Raw genomic sequence first — 17,945 nt, forward strand, 5'->3', positions numbered from 1 at the left:
TTATAAGGCCATCAATCTTAACAAATTAGGACCCCGCCCTTACAACCTCATTTCACTTGCATTGTCCCCTAAAAGCCCCATCGCCAAATATAGTCACATGGGGGTTTAAGGCTTCAACATATGAAACTGGGGAGGGGGGGGGGACGCACAATGCAGTCCACAGCACATCCAAAGAAATCTATGTCTCAGAAAGGTTAGAAGACCACCAGTAAGCAACATGGGAAATTTCTGAAAGCAGAAGTTCTTGCCCTTGATGAGTTTAACGTTATGATTGAGTAAAAAGACACACATATGATTAGAGAACAGGAAAAGTTATTATAAACTGCTCAATAATAAAAAGTCAGTTTCTTGTTTAACATACAAACGAATGATCGAATGATCGTGACTTCAGATTCCTTTAGATGGATTCTTTCTTCAAACTCACTATTCGTAACATAAAGGGCAAGCCCCTAAGCCACACTTCAGTCATGGTTATCAGGGTAAAACAGAGGTACCCCCACCCAGCAGTCGATTCACAATGAGAAACAAACCAAAAACAAAAGCATTACTCTGGAGAATAAGCAGAAAGACCCTCAAAGAGGCTCACAGTGCTATTTTGCAAAGGGAGAGAGCAAGTCCAGATTCTCCTCATTAATGTGATAATTGGTAGGTTCGAGCAAGAAAGCTGAGGCATTTCCCCACAACACTAACTTCAGCACACGAGATGTTAAAAATGGACAATGGTTGTGAAATTAGTGCTACTCCAGCTCTGGAGATTGGCCCGGATGTTTTAGAGACACCCCGCCTCTCCTGAAGCATCTAATCTCCAGGCTGTATCATTAGGGGTGACACTGAGGCTTAATCCCTAACCGTGCGCAACTGTGCAATCTTAGTATTCTGGTTGCCTCGCCTTACACGAATCCTTTATACTGGATGTGGCAAGAACATCTAAAAGGAGGGGCCGCTTGCACTTTGTAGAGCTCACAGACAGGATGTTTGTGAGTGAATGCACCTGCCTGATGGTAAGTGCGGAGTAAGGCGGAATTTCATCTGAAACTTGTCTTCTTTATAACACGGTAGCGAAGATGTGGAGGAAGAAGTGAGTAATCCTCGCTGACCTCTGACTATGAGCTGCTAGGAGAACTACCACGAGAACCTAAGAGTTATGCCTGGTCAAACTGGCCCGGGTCAAGGCGCAACCCGTTGTACAGATGAGGAAATAAAGCCTCAGAGAAGTTGAAGAGCCAGGCTGGGACAAGGTGCACTTGCTAGTCTCGGCCCTGGCCTCCCGAAGCCTGCACTCCCTGGCTGGAGCCCCCACCCGCTCCGGGCGGCTTCCCCGCGGGGCCCCAACCCTGGCAGCCCGCGTCCCCGGGGACGGGCGGCGAGCCACGCTCTCTCACCCTTGTGGCAGTGAGACAGGAAGTAGGCGCGGGCCTTCAGGTTCTCCCTGTCGAAGCGGTCTATGGAGACGGTTGGGTACTCGGCCATCTGTCCCTGGAAGCAACTCATAGCGCCCGCGAAGCCAGCGGAATCGGCCCCGACTCAGCCTGCGGAAACTGAGGTCTTCCCGGGCCGCGCCGCCACTTCCGGGAACCTGCCGCCGCCAAGCCATTGGCCGGCCGGGCGCAGCCACGTCCAATCCGAGGAGCCGTGCGGTGGTAGGGGCGGTGCCGAAGAGCCTCAGGGGAGACTCTGCGGCCAGCGACCCGCGGAGTTAAATGTTGGAGCTGCCCGACGCTGGGCTGGGACGGCTGCAGTGCCTAGGGCTGGGGCGGCCGGCTAGGATCTAGGGTGCGGCGCGAAGAGGGTGGCGCTGCCGGGAACTTTGACTTAACACGGGTGACTTTCTGGTGCAGAGTGACCGTTGTCTGTGCAGGAACGATAGCGCGAAGGGAAAGTGAACACCCGTAGCAGGTGCTCCACCCAAGGAGGCAAAGACACGAAGGGGGGTGTAAAGCTTCTCTTTGAAATCCGACTGCGTTCCACCCCCTGCTTGTCTGAGAGCCTGAAAGCCGAGCTCAGTTCCTTCTTTCCGTCATCTTCCCAGTTTCTACCTTGGGGATAACATGAGAATTGTATGAGGAAAAAATTGTATGTGACTCATGATAGATTCAATAACTGTTAGTTCCCGCTTCCATTTACAATCTACAAACTGAGTAAACAATCCCTGATGATCACAACTCAGATGCGTGATCTTAGGGTAGGTAAGTAAAAATCCCAAGGATAGCTTATGCGTTGGCCTTCTGCTCTCCTTCCCCCCCAAGCCCCGCACCCCCGCCACCAGCCCACCACCCTTTTGAGCTACATTTTTAGAAGTTCGAAGGATACATAAACGAAAAAGAAGTGGTGGGTGAAAAAGGATAGGTCTTAAGGGGGGAAAGTTCTGGGATTTTTTAACCACCAAAACAACTTTATGAAAAGGTTTGTTAAAGCATTAAGAATCACCGAATGGCGAATGGGCCATTTATCAGGCCCCTTCCTAGCAAATCTGCTTTAAACACCTTGATATTAATACAAACAAACACCTTGAACACTCTTGAGGTCTTGCTTTGTGCATACCATCGTTATAAGAGTTGCAGTGTTTACATCGACGACTAAGACGTGGCTTCAGGTACGTTTTCAACCCATTTGGAGACAACACCTTTGCAAAATATGGTAAACAAATGCTTCCACAGACACACAAAGTAATATGGGGAAAAATCCAAGAACGATGAATTTTAAACAGTGGAATCAGGAATCAGAATGCCAACCTCAGAGAATATCAGCATTTCCCTGCACCCTGGTCCTCAAAGTTCTATTCCAATTCTCATAAGAGGAAGAAAAAGAAGGGGAGGAAGAGAAAGAAGGGTGAGTGGGAATGGTATGACATCAGAATCACTCATTTGAGTAAAGCATTCCCCTAGTATGCTGTTGCCAACACCTTTGATTTGGTATAAGATGGTTTGTCTTTGAATAAAGGAGGACTAAGCTGTCTACACCTAACACCAAGTTCTGCAGTGAGACTGGTACCTGGAGAATCTGGCGTGTCTACCTCAGCCAGAATTTGGAACTCCTGGCAAGGCAGGCCAAGATAGTATTCGTATTCTTCTCTATCCACTTATGTATCCTCCCTTCTTTCCATGATGGATACAGTATGAAAGCACAAAGGGAAATAGAGTCAGGATGAAGGGAGAAGATAGCTTAGGAAATAATGAAGATGGGTAAGCACAGACCACAGACGTGCACACGTGTACTCTTGGGAGAAGTCAGCCAATTATTCGGCTCTTCCAGAGGGAGCCACAATCACTTACTAGGCTATAATATCCTCAGGTCAAAATAAACAAATTTTCAGGAGAAGCCAAATTTGCTGGATACTGCATCCCAAGAGAAATGCCTCCTGTAGCTGCTAGTAGAGAAAACTGAAATGCAGTCAACAGCATCAGCTACTGCTCTGTTTCCTCACTCCCCACTTGGGAATCTTTCTGCAATCCCAAGCTCTTTGGACTTCTAAGCCCTGGTTTGTCTCATCTCAAAAGGACTGAAGACAGCTACCAACTGTATATTAAATACCAAAAAGGGAGTTCTTGAGGTAAGTGTAAGTCTTTGCTGGGCAATCACTAGCAGATATATTTTTCTTATTTTATAAGCTGTTGTCAATATAAATAAACTGGCTTATAAATTCACTATATTCTGTACTACTATTTTAGAAGAAATAGTGTCACACTAGGAAGTATGCCATGAGATATGTTTTTTAAAGAAGTGTATTTATGTGTTAGGGCTGCTATAACAAATTCCACAGACTGGGTGACTTAAACAATGGAAATTTAATTGTCTCATAGTTCTGGAAGCTGGAAGTCTGAGATCATATTGTACTATACCATTTATGTAAAATTATGGAAAATGTGAAGTGATCGAAAGTGACAGAAAGCAAATCAGCAGTTGGTTGGGGGCACAGGAAACAACAGGTGTATGCATATGTGAAAACTTACCAAATTATATGCTGGTTAATATGTGCTATTTATTGCATTTCAACCATAGCTCAATGGACTTGTTTTAAAAATGTTTGGAGAAGGTATGGGAGAATGTGGACAAAGTGAACAAGATTAGCAAGGATATCCCTTCTCTGGAGGAGTTAGGAAGACACTACATAGCTAACTCACATAGCAAGAAGGTGGCTTTGAAAAATCACAATGTATGTGTATTCTGCATTAGTTGCATATCTCTCTCTACCACCAGTAGCTCTTCGTCATTCCTCCTACTCTCAACCCTCTGATCGATTAAAAAGTGTTATTATTCAACTAAGAAAAAAGAAGGAAGGAGAGAAAGAAAGAAAGAGGAAAGGAAAGAAAAGAAAGGGAGAGAGAGAGGGGGAGGGAAGAAGGAAGGAAGGAAGGAAGTCCACTGAAAAGTCCTGGAAAATGGTAGGTACTCAATAAATATTAGCTTTTATTATTATCTACTGAGCATCCACTAAGTGCCAGGCATTGTGCTGGAACCGGATGTACATAAAGGAATGAGCCATGGAACAAGAGCTTACAGTCTGGGAGAAGTAGAAACTCATGGAAATAAATGCAAGAAGTTTCACAAGCGCTTTAATGGAAGTGTGCTCAGAATGTAGTGTGGACATCAAGCAGAAGAGCTCAATTATGGAAAGGAATTTGCTACGGAAAAGCTTATCAAACAAGGTGACCCTGAGTTCAGCTTCCAGGCCCGAGAACAGCTGAAGTCTGTTCTTCAGCAATGAGCTTTTTATTCAGTCTGGGAATTGCAAATAGTTCCTTTTAACCAAAGCACTAGCAAAAGGGATAAAATAATGGGAATTAACAGGGGAAGTCAAGGCTAAACTGGGTAAGAAGGGACCAGACCAAACCAAAGAGTGTAATTTGAGTGGCAGTGAGAAGCCTGGGTGGTTTGAAACAAGAGAGTGACAGGTGAGATCAGAACAAGTATGGACCCTGGGAGAGCATCACCAACAGTATTTGGGAACCTGTTAGAAATGTAAAATCATGGGGCTCCTGGCTGGCTCAGTTGATCTCAGGGTTGTGAATTCAAGTCCCAGGCTGGGGGTGGAGCCTACTTAAAGTTGTTTTAAAAAATGCAAAATCTCAGGGCACCTGGGTGGCTCAGTTGGTTGGGCGTCCGACTTCGGCTCAGGTCATGATCTCACGGTCCGTGGGTTTGAGCCCCGCATCAGGCTCTGTGCTGACACCTCAGAGCCTGGAGCCTGTTTCAGATTCTGTGTCTCCCTCTCTCTCTGCCCCTCCCCTGTTCATGCTCTGTCTCTCTCTGTCTCAAAAATAAATATATGTTAAAAAAAGAAAAAAGAAAAAAAAGAAAGAGCACTCAGGCAGTCTGGGGCAGGGCATCCCCATAGGACGTTGCCACAATACTCCAATGGTGTGGAATCATTTATTCACTCAACAAACAGTCCCCGACCAGCTACTGTGTGCCGGTGACTATTCCGAACATTAAAGAGACCGCAGTGAGCAAAGCAGAGACAAACCTATGTAGCAATGCAGTATACGTTCGAGTGGAAATCATTATCTATCATCTATATAGTCCCAGGTGCTGTCCTAAATGGTTTATATTTCTTGTGTCATCCTCAAAACTACCCTATCAGACAGGTACAGTTTTGTCTTCACTTTACAGTTAAGGAACCTGAAGTTCAGTCAATTTGGTTAACAAGATCTGTCTTTCTGGAAATCACATTCTTGCAGAAGATAAACAATAAAATTAAGAAATAAAGCAATTTAAACAGTATATGAGGTGGTGATAAGTGCTGTGGACAAAAGAAACACTAGGGCATAATAAGGGGTATAGAGAGCATGATGGGAGGAGTGAGCTAGAGAGATGGGGCTGGGAAAACTTCAAGAAGAGGAAGTCAGCCAAGGGGATAAATGGAGCAAGACCATTCCAGGCAGAGGCAAAAGCCACAACTAAGGCCTCAGTGTGGAAGCTAGGCTAGGAACTGCCAGGTCAGCATGGCTGGAGTGGAGTGCTCCAGGGCTCCAGAGCAAGGGAAGAGAGAATCTTGTAAGGTTTTGCTGGGTTTTACTTTGCAAGATGGGGAGCCACTGCAGGACACAATCTGAATGATGTTTTAAACGGACTGCACTGATTGTTGCTTTGGGCATAGACGAGGGGAGACAAGAGAGACCTATTGGGGACTATGGCAATAACCAGAGTAGGGGGAAAACGGTGGTGGCTTGGACTCGCTGGGAACAGAAAAGCCAACAATGACGGATAAAGAAGGCAAGGCAAAGAGTGGACTCTGGGACCCATTTACTGAAGGAGGAAGACTGTGGAAGGGGCAGGTTGCGGATGGGGTGCTTAAAGACGGGGGCGGGGAGGGGGGTCTTGGATAACCAAGTGCATGTTGAATATAGGCTGGGTATACAGGTCTGGAATTCAAAAAGAGATCTGGGCTGAGGAAATAAATTTGGGAGTTATAGGCAAATCGACAGTATTTTAAATAAACGAATAAAGGTAATGATACAGAAAAATCATCTAAGTTACGGGTGTTGTCTTTTGTAGGTTTACTAATTGTCAGGCACCATGCTCTACCCTGTGAATTGGTTAGTTCATTTAATTTCAACAAAATGAAAAGAAGCATGAGACAGACAGGACATATCTACTATCAGGAACCAAAACCGCCAACGGAATTCCGTCTGGGGCTGCAGAGGCAAAGAACACATTCGGCTCCTTACCTCTGCCTGGGATTCAGCCCTTGCAAGCCTCGCACCCTGGGGTCAACCGTGACTCTCCGAACTGGGCCCGCAGCCCAGCCCAGCCCAACCCTCGCACCTGCGCCCAAGGGCCCGCTCGCAGGGGGCGGGGCCGGAGCTCGGCGCTCCGCGTTGCTAGGAGACGCGAGGGTCGCCGAGGCCCCGACAGTTGGCCTCTCGCTGACCAGCCCGCGGATCCTGAGCACCTCCGCGCTCTCCTGCGAGCTCCCGGGAGGGGTGCCTCGGCCTCTCCAGGTCGGTAAGCGAGGGTAACCACGGAGAGCCTTACCCAGCGCGGGGGGGGGGGGGGGGGGGGGGGGCGGGGAGATGGACCCGTCCCGAAGGGCCCTCCCCCTCCGCTCCTCCCGTCCCGGCCCCGCCCCGGAAGCCTCGGCTCCGCCCCTTCCGCTCTGGCATGCCCTGTGGTGGCTGAGATTTGTGCTGCTGGCGTCTGTATTCTCCCTTACAGCAATGGTCTTTGAGATTTCTTGAGTGTCAGAATCTTATTTTCCAGTAGCTTCCAGGCCGACCCGCGTTTTCTGGGGCTTGAGGAGCTGCTATTCTGCGGTCTCCTTTCAGAGTTCTGCGGACCAGCCATTTGACCTCCTGTTTCCAGAATTCTTTCTCCGTCTCAGCCTTATGTAGCACATTTACCTTACATACAAACTTGGTGATTTCTGGCAGAAGAAAGGTTTGAGAGGCTGGAGAAGGCAGGTCAGCTGGGGGGGACCCAAAAGGAGTGGCTTTACGCTGAACAAATGCAGATTAGCCCGCCTAGACCATAGACTGCAAAGGCATTTTTGGGAAACCAGTTTTTTCAGCTGACCACCCCCCCTAAAAGTGGAGGGAAGGGAGGCATAACTGACGTCAGAAACCTTCTAAATTCTTTTTAACGTTTATTTTTGAGAGAGAGACAGTGTGAACAGGGGAGAGGCAGAGAGAGAAGGAGACAGAATCCGAAGCAGGCTTCATGCTCTGAGTGGTCAGCACAGAGCCCAAGGTAGTGCTCGAGCTCACGGACAGCAAGATCATGACCTGAGCTAGGGTCAGACACTTAACTGACTGAGCCACCCAGGCGCCCCGTCAGAGACCTTCTAATGAGACCTTTTTAAGGTTCCAGAAACAAGCCTAGGGGTGTTTATTGATTGGCTCTTTTGCCCTATGACCGTGCGTCTAAGAGCAGAAAAAATTAAAATAGGGAAAGAAATGGAAGATTTGGGATGCTAATGCTCTTGGGGTTTTAATACCGCTAAACGGAAAAATCACTTTTCAGAGCAAAAATAGGAAGTGAAAAGGACTTTTGCTTAGAAGAGAGCTTAAGCCTAAATGTCCATCAACTGATGAATGGATAAAGAAATTGTGGTTTATATACACAATGGAATACTACGTGGCAATGAGAAAGAATGAAATCTGGCCCTTTGTAGCAACATGGATGGAACTGGAGAGTATTACACTAAGTGAAATAAGTCATGCAGAGAAAGACAGATACCATATGTTTTCACTCTTATGTGGATCCTGAGAAACTTAACAGGAACCCATGGGAGAGGGGATGGGAAAAAAAAAAAAAAAAAAGAGGTTAGAGTGGGAGGAAGCTAAAGCATAAGAGACTCTTAAAAACTGAGAACAAACTGAGGATTGATGGGGGGGTGGGAGGGAGGGGAGGGTGGGTGATGGGTATTGAGGAGGGCACCTTTTGGGATGAGCACTGGGTGTTGTATGGAAACCAATTTGACAATAAATTTCATATATTTAAAAAAAAATAGAAGAGAGCTTAAGATGGTTGGTACATCAAAGGCTTCTACTATTAGATTAGAACCTTAGATCATCCAGGATTTGATATAGCTGATTTTTTTTAAAATACATGTATAAACCTTAATATTGTCTAATAAAATTCAATTTTTACAAAACTAGAAAGTCAGGCATTGCCATTTCCTGTTTCTGTAACTACAACTTAGTATTATGAAGATCAAATCTATTTTATAGTATTTTTTTTTGCCACAATTCTCAGCGAAGTAAACCTCTAAATTTCAAAGTGTTGAATGTTGCTAGCGGAATTAATATTACCACTGAACTTCCAAGGATTACTGAAATATTTAATCGAAAAATTGTAAGTTGATCTTTCCCAATTTTAGTTTCATTCTGTGTTTTTAATAAGTAGAAAGTAGTAAGAGAGACAAAAAGGTAGAGGAGGGATTTGCACCGCCACTAGATAGTATGGTTTCAGGAGCCACTGGGGTTTCTATTATGCTGAAAATGCATTTATGTTCCCTTTGGCTACTGTGGGAAAACAAAGTTTTGAAATGCCTAATATGTCTAGAAGATGCATATTTCTACTGGGGTGGGGGGTGGGGGAAGGTTACTTCTCCAGTACAACCAACTGCAGCATATTTTCTCCTCTTCTATTGAAAGCATTTTTCTGTTTACAGTTGACATGATTGCTTTGTTTGAAAGTGACAAAAGATTACATAGATGACATTCAAGAAACTATTTTTTGAATGAATATGAGTAAATAAAAGTGTTTTGTAATGTATCAAAAAGCCAAGCGTAAAGCCAGAATGCCTTGGGGTAAAACAAAGTATGATTGTGCCACAACGTTTAGAAAATGTGCTTCATCTGTAAAAGCAGTATAATACAGCCACTAAATTCATGTAACAAACATGGCTAATTGTGAAAGTATTTTATACGGTGAATTTGTACCTTTTCTCCTTTTGTTTCTTCGTGTCATTTTGGTATGAAAAAAAGATTATACCTAGTCATATATATTAATGGATTATCAGGCTGTATCACATCTGTCCAACTCACTGTTGGTCACATCTAGTGTATTGTGCAGCAAAAAACAGTGAGCCTCCCATTACAATGAATGGAAACAAAGGGCAAATGTTTTCTTGAAATATGTCACACTGACTGTTTTGTGGGGCATTCCAAATTTTACATAAATTCATACAATAACATAGCGAAGTATTGACTTAAAATACATCATGAACCTAAACCTAATGAATAAAGAAGGGCTAAGTTTTTTAAAAGTCCAGTATTAACAATCCCTTAATTTTCTCTGGTCTCGGCATGTTGGTAATGCACGCTGGGAGAAAACCAAACAAGACTCCTGATATATCCATTTGGGTGGGTGCTACTTTCATCAGAGTGAACTGTGTAACTCAAAGGACTTCATTTTAATTCCTTTAAATCTGGAACTAAGCCCAAACAACTGTGAGAATTCTGGTTTCGGGACAGAATGTAAATGCCATAACTTTTAGAATATTAAGTAAGAATGCAACAAGAATCTACAGGAGGGAGGAAGAAGCATTGGACAAATTCGCTTATTTTTCATAGAAGAATCAGTTGGTACTTGTGTATGATTGACATACAGAGTTCAAGCAAATGACTCTTAGCCTCCTAACAGTCTCCATTAATCTATTTTTATTAAGTAGGAGGAACTTTTTAGGCCACATCTTTCACAATGAGGAAATACTTATCTGAAATTCAGTGATTCCATCAAGTTTACTTCCATTTCCTACTTTCCCCTCCCTGTTGAATCCAGGCTGAGCTAAATTTGTTATACTTGTAAGAACATTTACCATAAGACTCTTTTTCATAAAACTTTTAAAGTCTGTTCTTCCAACTCATGCTTAGGATGATACTCACCGATGTTAAGGATGGACACTTCTAATTGATGTGATGATTATTTTGACTTTTCTTTTTTTGGACTTTAATGTATTTCTTCACTTTGTCAACACACAGTAGTTCCCCACCCCCTTATTCAGGTATCTGGGAGATACATTCCCAGACGCCCCAGTGGATGCTGGAAACCAAAGATAATACCAAACCTTGTATATTCTGTTATTTTCCTGTACATACACATCTGTGATACAGTTCAATTTGTAAACTAGGCACGGTAAGAGATTAATAACAATAATAAAGTCGAACAATTATTACAATATATTTTAAAAAGTTATGTGAGGGACGCCTGGGTGGCTCAGTCGGTTAAGTATCCGACTTCAGCCCAGGTCATGATCTCGCAGTTTGTGAGTTCTAGCCTCACGTTGGGCTCTGTGCTGACAGCTCAGAGCCTGGAGCCTGCTTCAGATTCTGTGTCTCCCTCTCTCTCTGCCCCTGCCCCACTCACATTCTGTCTCTCTCTCTCTCTCTCTCAAAAATAAAAATACACATTAAAAAATACTTTTAAAAAAGCATGTGAATGTGGCCTGTCAAAATATATTTTCCTGTACTCTTTTTTGTGATAATGTAAGATAAACTGCCTATATAATGAGATGAAGCAAGGTGAACGACACAGGCATTGGGATGTAGCGCTAGGCTACCACTGATCTGACATTGCGTCAGAATGAGGACCCTCTGCTTCCAGACCGTTTGACTGCAGAGAGCGAAGCCACAGGTAAGGGGGAACTACTGCAGTGAGTATTTGTCATTGCAATTGAAAAAGTTCAAAAAATAAGAATGGCACCTACTTGATGAGGTCCAATCTGAATGTATTTCAGCCAATGGAAACATATTTTAATAGAAGAATGAATTCAAGGAATCCTGGTGGAAATTCTGGGCACTTTATTTCAGTTAACTGATGCATTTTGGTAATAACATGACACTGGGAAAACAAATGCAAGATTATGTCTTTGAAAGGGCCGCCTGGGTGGCTCAGTCGGTTAAGCGTCTGACTTCAGCTCAGGTCATGATCTCATGGTTCGTGAGTTCAAGACCCACCTCAGGCTTTGTGCCAACAGCTCGGAACCTGGAGCCTGCTTCAGATTCTGTGTGTCCCTCATTCTCTCTGCCCCTCCCCCTCTCATGCTCTGTCTCTCTCTCAAAAATAAATAAACATTTTAAAAAAATTTTAAAGAAGATTATGTCTTGGGGCGCCTGGGTGGCTCAGTTGGTTAAGCGTCCGACTTCGGTTCAGGTCACGATCTCACAGTTCTTGAGTTCAAGCCCCACAGTTCTTGAGTTCAAGCCTGCTTCAGATTCTGTGTCTCCCTCTCTCTCTGCCCCTCCCTGCTCACTCTCTCTCTCAAAAATATATAAACTTAAAAAAAATTATAAAGAAAAGATTATGTCTTTGAAAAACTGACTATAGAAGTTTGGTGAATAGCCAATTACATGCACTAGAGTTGAATGTTTGAACCTCAAAAGCTATTGGTGACTGCTTATTTTGTTGTAAAATCAATGATCTCAGTATCCTAGTCATACAGCTTTCACGGACTTTGTATTCGTCTGTCTTTTCACATCAGGCTGTCGCAGGAGCAGGGGCCCAGTGACCACCTGAGCGAATGGACTAGAGTGACTGGGATGTCTCCAAGTAGTGAAGACATGCAAAAAAGAGGAAACCACTGCTTCCCCGCAAGAAGAATAAGAAGACAGTAAGAAGATTGATCTTACCTTCCCTTTTCAGGAGAAAGAAAAAGTGGGAGATTCAGTTTTGAATATAATCAAATGGAACAGTGGTGAGATATTTTGACAACCTACTGAGTAGTTAAAAATGAGAGTGTGACTTCAGAAATGTTGTAAACTATTGCCTAGAACACCTGAATTAGTATAGAGCCTTTAGGACATCACACTCTGAATGCGGTTTTATTTGATGAAGAAACAAAAGCAGTTCTCTATGTATCTTTCGGGATTTATTTTATTTCCAAAGTAGAGCATGAATCCTTCTCAATCTTAGAATTGAATGCTTAGAATTTAATATACCTAGTGGGATTCTCCACTTTCCAGTTTTTTTTTTAAAAAAATTCTACTTTTGTTCATTCTTAAAGGGACTTTCAAAGTTGTCACGGTTATGCTCTGTTAATGTTGTTTTAAACATCTTTCAGAAATAATTGCTAATAAGACTTCTGTAGCCATGGCTAGTTCTGACGCGAAACCAAAATCAGTAAGTCGTGCCAAAAAATGGTCAGAAGAGATAGAAAATCTGTACAGGTTTCAACAAGCAGGATATCGGGATGAAACTGAATATAAACAAGTGAAACAAGTTTCTATGGTAAGATTTCTAGCTAAACCTGAATTCTACATATTTAGTGAAAAGTATTAAAATCAAACAAAGAACCAGAGAATAACTAAAAGGGAGGCCTACTCCAATTCTCTCATTTTACTGATGAGGAGATTGAGGCCCAGAGGAGGATTTTCAGTCAGACTGGAGGCAGAGGTGGTCCCTCAGCATGAACATTAAGAACTTTCTACCTCTTATTGAGCAACCATGCTCCGCTAAATGAATCATTTCTGTAATCCACAAAACTAGAGTCTTTTCCCCTTACTCAGGTAATTCTATTACCAGATATTCAGTTTGTTGTGTAATTATTATTTGTTTCAGGGTTTTTTGTTTTGTTTTGTTGTTGTTGTTGTTGTTGTTTTTTTACCACGAGTTATGAAGAGGCTAGATTCTGTTTATTATGGAGATTATAGGTGACAAAAAAACTATTTGACTCCTGACTTTGGTTGTGCATCACATTCCCACCTCAATAATGTTGTGATTGGGATAAAATCAGATTTAAGAGAACACAAAGAACATCCTTGAAGGGGAAGTCCCACAAAGTGAGAGGGGGATGTGTGATGTAGGGAAGAACACACCTATTCACTGTATTACTTGCCAATTTTCAAGAGGTCTTGCATTTCACTTTAGTATATATTTATTGCATACAAACTGTCGGGAAGGAGAACATTTCACCCGGATCCTCTTTGTTCTTTTCGCCGGTCTAATCATTAAATTGACACAAGACAGATTAACAGGAGAAAAAATAAATTTCATCTAATTTCATACATATGAGGGCCCCAGAGATACGAGACCCCAAAAGTGACCAAAGCAGGCTGTTTATGTACCTTTTAAGACAAAGAATTGATAAATGCGTGGGGAACTAACAAGACAAAGTAGCGGGCTTGAGTACTGATTAGTGGGGAAACTAAGCCGAATTTGTTTACATTGCCCTGTTGGCCCTGAATTCTCTGTCTGTGGGGATAAGGAGGCCTGTCTACCTCCGGGTGCAGGGAGGGTAGCTTTCACACGGGAGATTTATTTCCTGCTTTCAGAGGGACAGAGAGGAGACTCAGAGTGTCCTTCGTGCACCGGTTGTGACTTTAACTCAAAACAATCAGATGCCAAAGTGGCATGTTCTGGCACAGCATGTCACTACCACGTGCACGTTTCTGTGCCAGCTGCTTTAGGAAATAACAACAGAAGTGAGTACCCGACCTTAAGAAATGGAGTTGGCTAGAAGGAAGAGAACCAGATTTGGAATCTATCTGTCCAGGGTCTGCATCCGGGCTCTATGTCTCATAAGCTGGGTAATCCTGAACAAGGTTCTTAACTTGGCTGAGCTCAACAGTAGAATGGTGACGGCAGGGCCCTCTTTAGAAAACAGTCGCAGGTATTAAATGAAATCATGTGTTTGAAGTGCCTGACATTGTAGGGCTTAATAATTTGTTGAGTGAATGAATGCTAAGTGTTTAATGAATTATGGCTTTTATTATTCTTATAATCTTGGAGTCGAAGATTAAAAATGACAAGAACAGTCAAACTTTCTGCAAGTCAGAATATGCATACCTTTAAAAAGGAAGCACAAGAATTTCGAGGAAGACAAAATCGCTTCCTTTGGGGGACAATCCTCCAAAATGGTTCCATGTCCCTAGAGACATTTGCAGAAGACCTTGAAGGTCAGACAGGATGGTAACTGAAGGCTTGCCTCGATTGGCATGTCTCTACCAGCATACGGAGGTCTGAAGAATTTGAGCAGAGTACTCTTTCCTCACCTGAAGCACATGTCCTTTTGGGACACATATGCTATTAGAGCTTATTGACCTCCCTAGCTAGTCCTGAGGACCGTGCCACTCTGTTCTAGTCACAAAAGTGAAGCTTTCCTAGGCTGAATGGGAATCATCAAGGCCAAGAAGAAAAAATTATAAAATACCAAAGGAGTATTTAAAATGACTAGAGGTTGATGAGCACAGAACCAGCACAGCTGTTTGGAGGCTCATCCCATATACAGTGGCTATTTCTTAACTGAATGAGATGGTTTTGGGGAACCTAGTAAGTGAAACATAACCTGCTCCTGGCCCCAAGAGGAAGAGAGTTATAATGACGTCTTGAAAACACCCTCCTTTCTCTGCTGGGGACAGTGGAGGCTATGAAAAACAAGCTTTACCTAGTAATAGGAAGCATTGATTTTTTTTCCTATACTATATGTCAGAAAGCCCACCAAGGTTTATCAGCTCTGCTGCTACCTATTTTTGCTAATTCTTAAATAAATGAGACAACAGAAGAAAATGAAGATGCACTACTAGAAAGTAAAGGCAGGCATTCCTTTGTATTCATGATGTTTTCCTATTCCAATGGAAACATGTGACTTATGGGTGGGGCCAATGAGACGTGATGAGCTGCCTGTAGAGACTGCGGTGAAGAAGAGGGTTTGATAATCTAAACCACAACGCCTGAATAATCAGGTTTTGACAACAATAGAGTAGATCTTACAGAATCCGGAAGAAACATACAAACAATGACCGCAATGCACTGACCCGATCGAGAAAGCAGAACATGAATTTGGAGAGGGAGCGGAGAAAGATGTCCCAATTAGGTCAAGCCAAATGATAAAGTAAGCAAGGCAATATGGCATCTGAGAAAGAATAGGGGGGAGGGGCGGTGAGAAAAGATAGGTGAAAGTCAAAATCATGAGCTCAAATTTCTATTAAAAAATGGGTTTCAGGCTGAACTTGTGAGGTGGACGTGCGGAATGCATATGCACCCTGCGGTACCAAGAATCTGGCTGCTTCCATTTGACATTGCTGTGCTGTCAATGTCCAGCACCAGAGCGGAGCCTGAGCCTAATCTCCTCCTCAGGCATTACCTTTAGAAGTCGGGACGTAGTACTGTCTGAGATAACTTGTAAACCTAAGAAAAATAAAGTTTAGAGTATTTTGAATGTTTCATCTTGGCCACTGAGTAGAAATTTAAATCTAGAAATTGGGATCTAGAGAGAAGCACCCAATTAGTTGTTTTGCAGTAAAGGGATGCAACTTATGATGTGTCTGAGGTGTGTATAATACTATCTTGAGAAATCAAGTATTTTTAGATTTAACTTTATGCTTTAACTCTTGGAGGTGAAGTATACTGCTAACTATTTGACAGTAAAATACTGTATCAAAATAAAACCAGCGTCCCAGTGTTTGTCTTCTGGTTTCTGTTGTGCAGGTAGATCGCTGGCCAGAGACCGGATACGTGAAGAAACTTCAGAGAAGGGACAATACTTTCTATTACTACAACAAACAGAGGGAATGCGATGACAAGGAAGTCCACAAAGTGAAAATTTATGCTTACTAGCCTTTGTTCTCTGTGTTACTCGTCCCTACTTTTTAAGAATTCGTTGTTCCGTTCTACATCATGTAAATGTCATTTCACAAAATAATTCAAAATGCAGACTTCAGTCGAATGTTTTGAAACACAAAAGCCATGAAACCTGGTATCAATCATCCTGTTCTATTCCAAAATATAATTGCAGGAACATTAAAATTGTGCCTGTCTTGGTCCTGTTCTTCCAACTATATTAACTGAGGAAGAGTCACCATTATGCACAGAAAAAGCCAGCCCCATTCGAAACCACTCCAGTGCCTCCGCTAATATGTTAATGTACTCCACACTCCCCCCCCCCAACTCCCCACCCCCCCCAGCCTTTACCAAGTGCCAAGACCACTCCTTTGAATTGTCAGATCTGTGTCTTGTGGCCTGAGGGCTTTCTCTCCTCTCTAGAGTCCTTTGCATCTTGCTGAGTAGACTGGAAATGGCCTGGGAGCAGCCCTCAACCAATGACTGATGGGGAGGCGGTGCATAAGAGCCCCAGCCACCTGGTACCTCAGAGGAACCCATCTGAGGGGTGTGTTTTACACCAGCACCCAGCCTCCCAGCAGGACAAAGCTTCGGTCGCAGGCAGCAATGTCTGACTGTCTCACATAGTCTATTGGCTGTTTCCCTTCCTTCCTGCTCCCCACACTGCCTGCCAGGGGTTCCTTTCCTCCTGAATCAGCTCCTTGTACCTGGAGCCTCGTCCTAGGGTCGGCTTCTGGGTTCCCAACCTAGACATCTTCTGTTTGGGTTTTTTAAATTTTTAATTTAAATTCTAATTAGTTAACGTACGGTGCAATATTGGTTTCAGAAGTAGAATGCAGTGATTCATCGCTGACAGACAACAGTCAGTGCTCATCGTAACAAGTGTCCTCCTTAATGACCATCATCCATCTAGCCCAGTCCCCATCTCCCTCCCTCTATCAGTCCTCAGTTTGCTCTCTATTGTGAAGAGTCTCTTATGGTTTGTTTCCCTCTCTCTTTTTTCCTTTTTTCCTTTTTCCCACATGTTCATCTGTTTTGTTTCTTAAGTTCCACATGTAAGTGAAATCATATGGTATGTGTCTTTCTCTATTACTTCACTTAGCATAATACATGCTAGCTCCATCCACATCACTGCAAATGGCAAGATTTCATTTTTTTTAGAAAGCGAGAGAGGGCATAAGCAGAGGAGAGAGGCAGAGTGGGGAGAGGGAGGGAGGGAGGGAGGGAGAAAGAGAGAGAGAGAGAGAGAGAGAGAGAGAGAGAGAGAGAATCTTAAGCAGGCTCCGCGCTCAGTGAAGAATCCAATGTGGGGCTCGATCTCATGACTGTGAGATCATGACCCAAGCCAAAATCGAGAGTCAAACACTTAAACACTTAACTGACTGAGCCACCCAGGCGCCCCTTGATTTCTTTTTGGTGGCTAATATTCCATTGTGTGTGTGTGTATGTGTGTGTGTGTGTGCGCGCGTGCATATACATATATATGTATAAAATATATATACATTATATATATATAATTTTTTTAAGATATAGAAGCCCAGAGGGGCCATGTGATTTCCTCCAGTGTGCTTAATTTAATTTTATTTTTTTTGATGTTTATTTATTTTTGAAAGACAGAGGATGAGCATGGGAGGGGCAGAGAGAGAGAGGGAGACACAGAATCCAAAGCAGGCTCCAGGCTCTAAGCTGTCTGCACAGAGCCCAACTTGGGGCTTGAACTCATGAACCACGAGATCATGACCTGAGCCGAAGTGGGACACTTAACCAGCTGAGCCCCCCAGGCACCCCTTACCCTCTGAGGGGTGAGCTCTCTGATAGTAAGGCTTTGCTTTCTCCCCTGCTGGATTCCACAGAGTACAGAATACAGGGTCTGACAGGCTCCATACAGACTGTTCTCAAATGAGGGAACTGACTGCCGGCTCCACACACATCCTCCTCCCTGCTTC

The 17,945-nt window shown here is 43.5% G+C and overlaps 2 protein-coding genes across 12 annotated transcripts in view; one reads left to right on the forward strand and one right to left on the reverse strand.

The window, feature by feature from the left end:
- Nucleotides 1–17,945, reverse strand: part of DCLRE1C (DNA cross-link repair 1C) — a 67,651-nt gene that overhangs the window by 39,983 nt on the left and 9,723 nt on the right. For 2 of the 7 annotated variants that reach the window (XM_078450401.2, XM_078450396.2), the window contains exons 1-2: nt 6,669–6,806; nt 1,383–2,036 (exon numbers count right to left, since the gene is read on the reverse strand). In XM_078450401.2, coding sequence (XP_078306527.1) covers nt 1,383–1,594 — 212 coding nt within the window. In that variant the 5' untranslated portion in view covers nt 1,595–2,036; nt 6,669–6,806. Of the gene's footprint in view, nt 1–1,382; nt 2,037–5,075; nt 5,220–6,668; nt 6,807–17,945 lie in introns of those variants that run through there. The other 5 variants (XM_078450402.2, XM_078450399.2, XM_078450397.2 and 2 more) reach the window with 4 other exon arrangements.
- Nucleotides 6,826–16,188, forward strand: MEIG1 (meiosis/spermiogenesis associated 1). 5 transcript variants are annotated; one of them, XM_078450407.2, is made up of 4 exons: nt 6,826–6,941; nt 11,924–12,052; nt 12,503–12,669; nt 15,868–16,188. In XM_078450407.2, exons 3-4 carry the CDS (start codon nt 12,532–12,534, stop codon nt 15,994–15,996), a joined length of 267 nt encoding a protein of 88 aa, XP_078306533.1. In that variant the 5' UTR covers nt 6,826–6,941; nt 11,924–12,052; nt 12,503–12,531; the 3' UTR covers nt 15,997–16,188. The 5 variants fall into 5 exon arrangements, 4 of the variants coding, with proteins under 4 accessions (XP_078306533.1, XP_078306530.1, XP_078306531.1 ...); XM_078450404.2 differs by having other exon boundaries at nt 6,827–6,941; nt 11,924–12,136; XM_078450405.2 differs by having other exon boundaries at nt 6,845–6,945; nt 11,924–12,136.

This window comes from Panthera onca, chromosome B4 (genome assembly GCF_046562875.1).
Source record: "Panthera onca isolate mPanOnc1 chromosome B4, mPanOnc1 haplotype 2, whole genome shotgun sequence".
NCBI lineage: Eukaryota > Metazoa > Chordata > Mammalia > Carnivora > Felidae > Panthera > Panthera onca.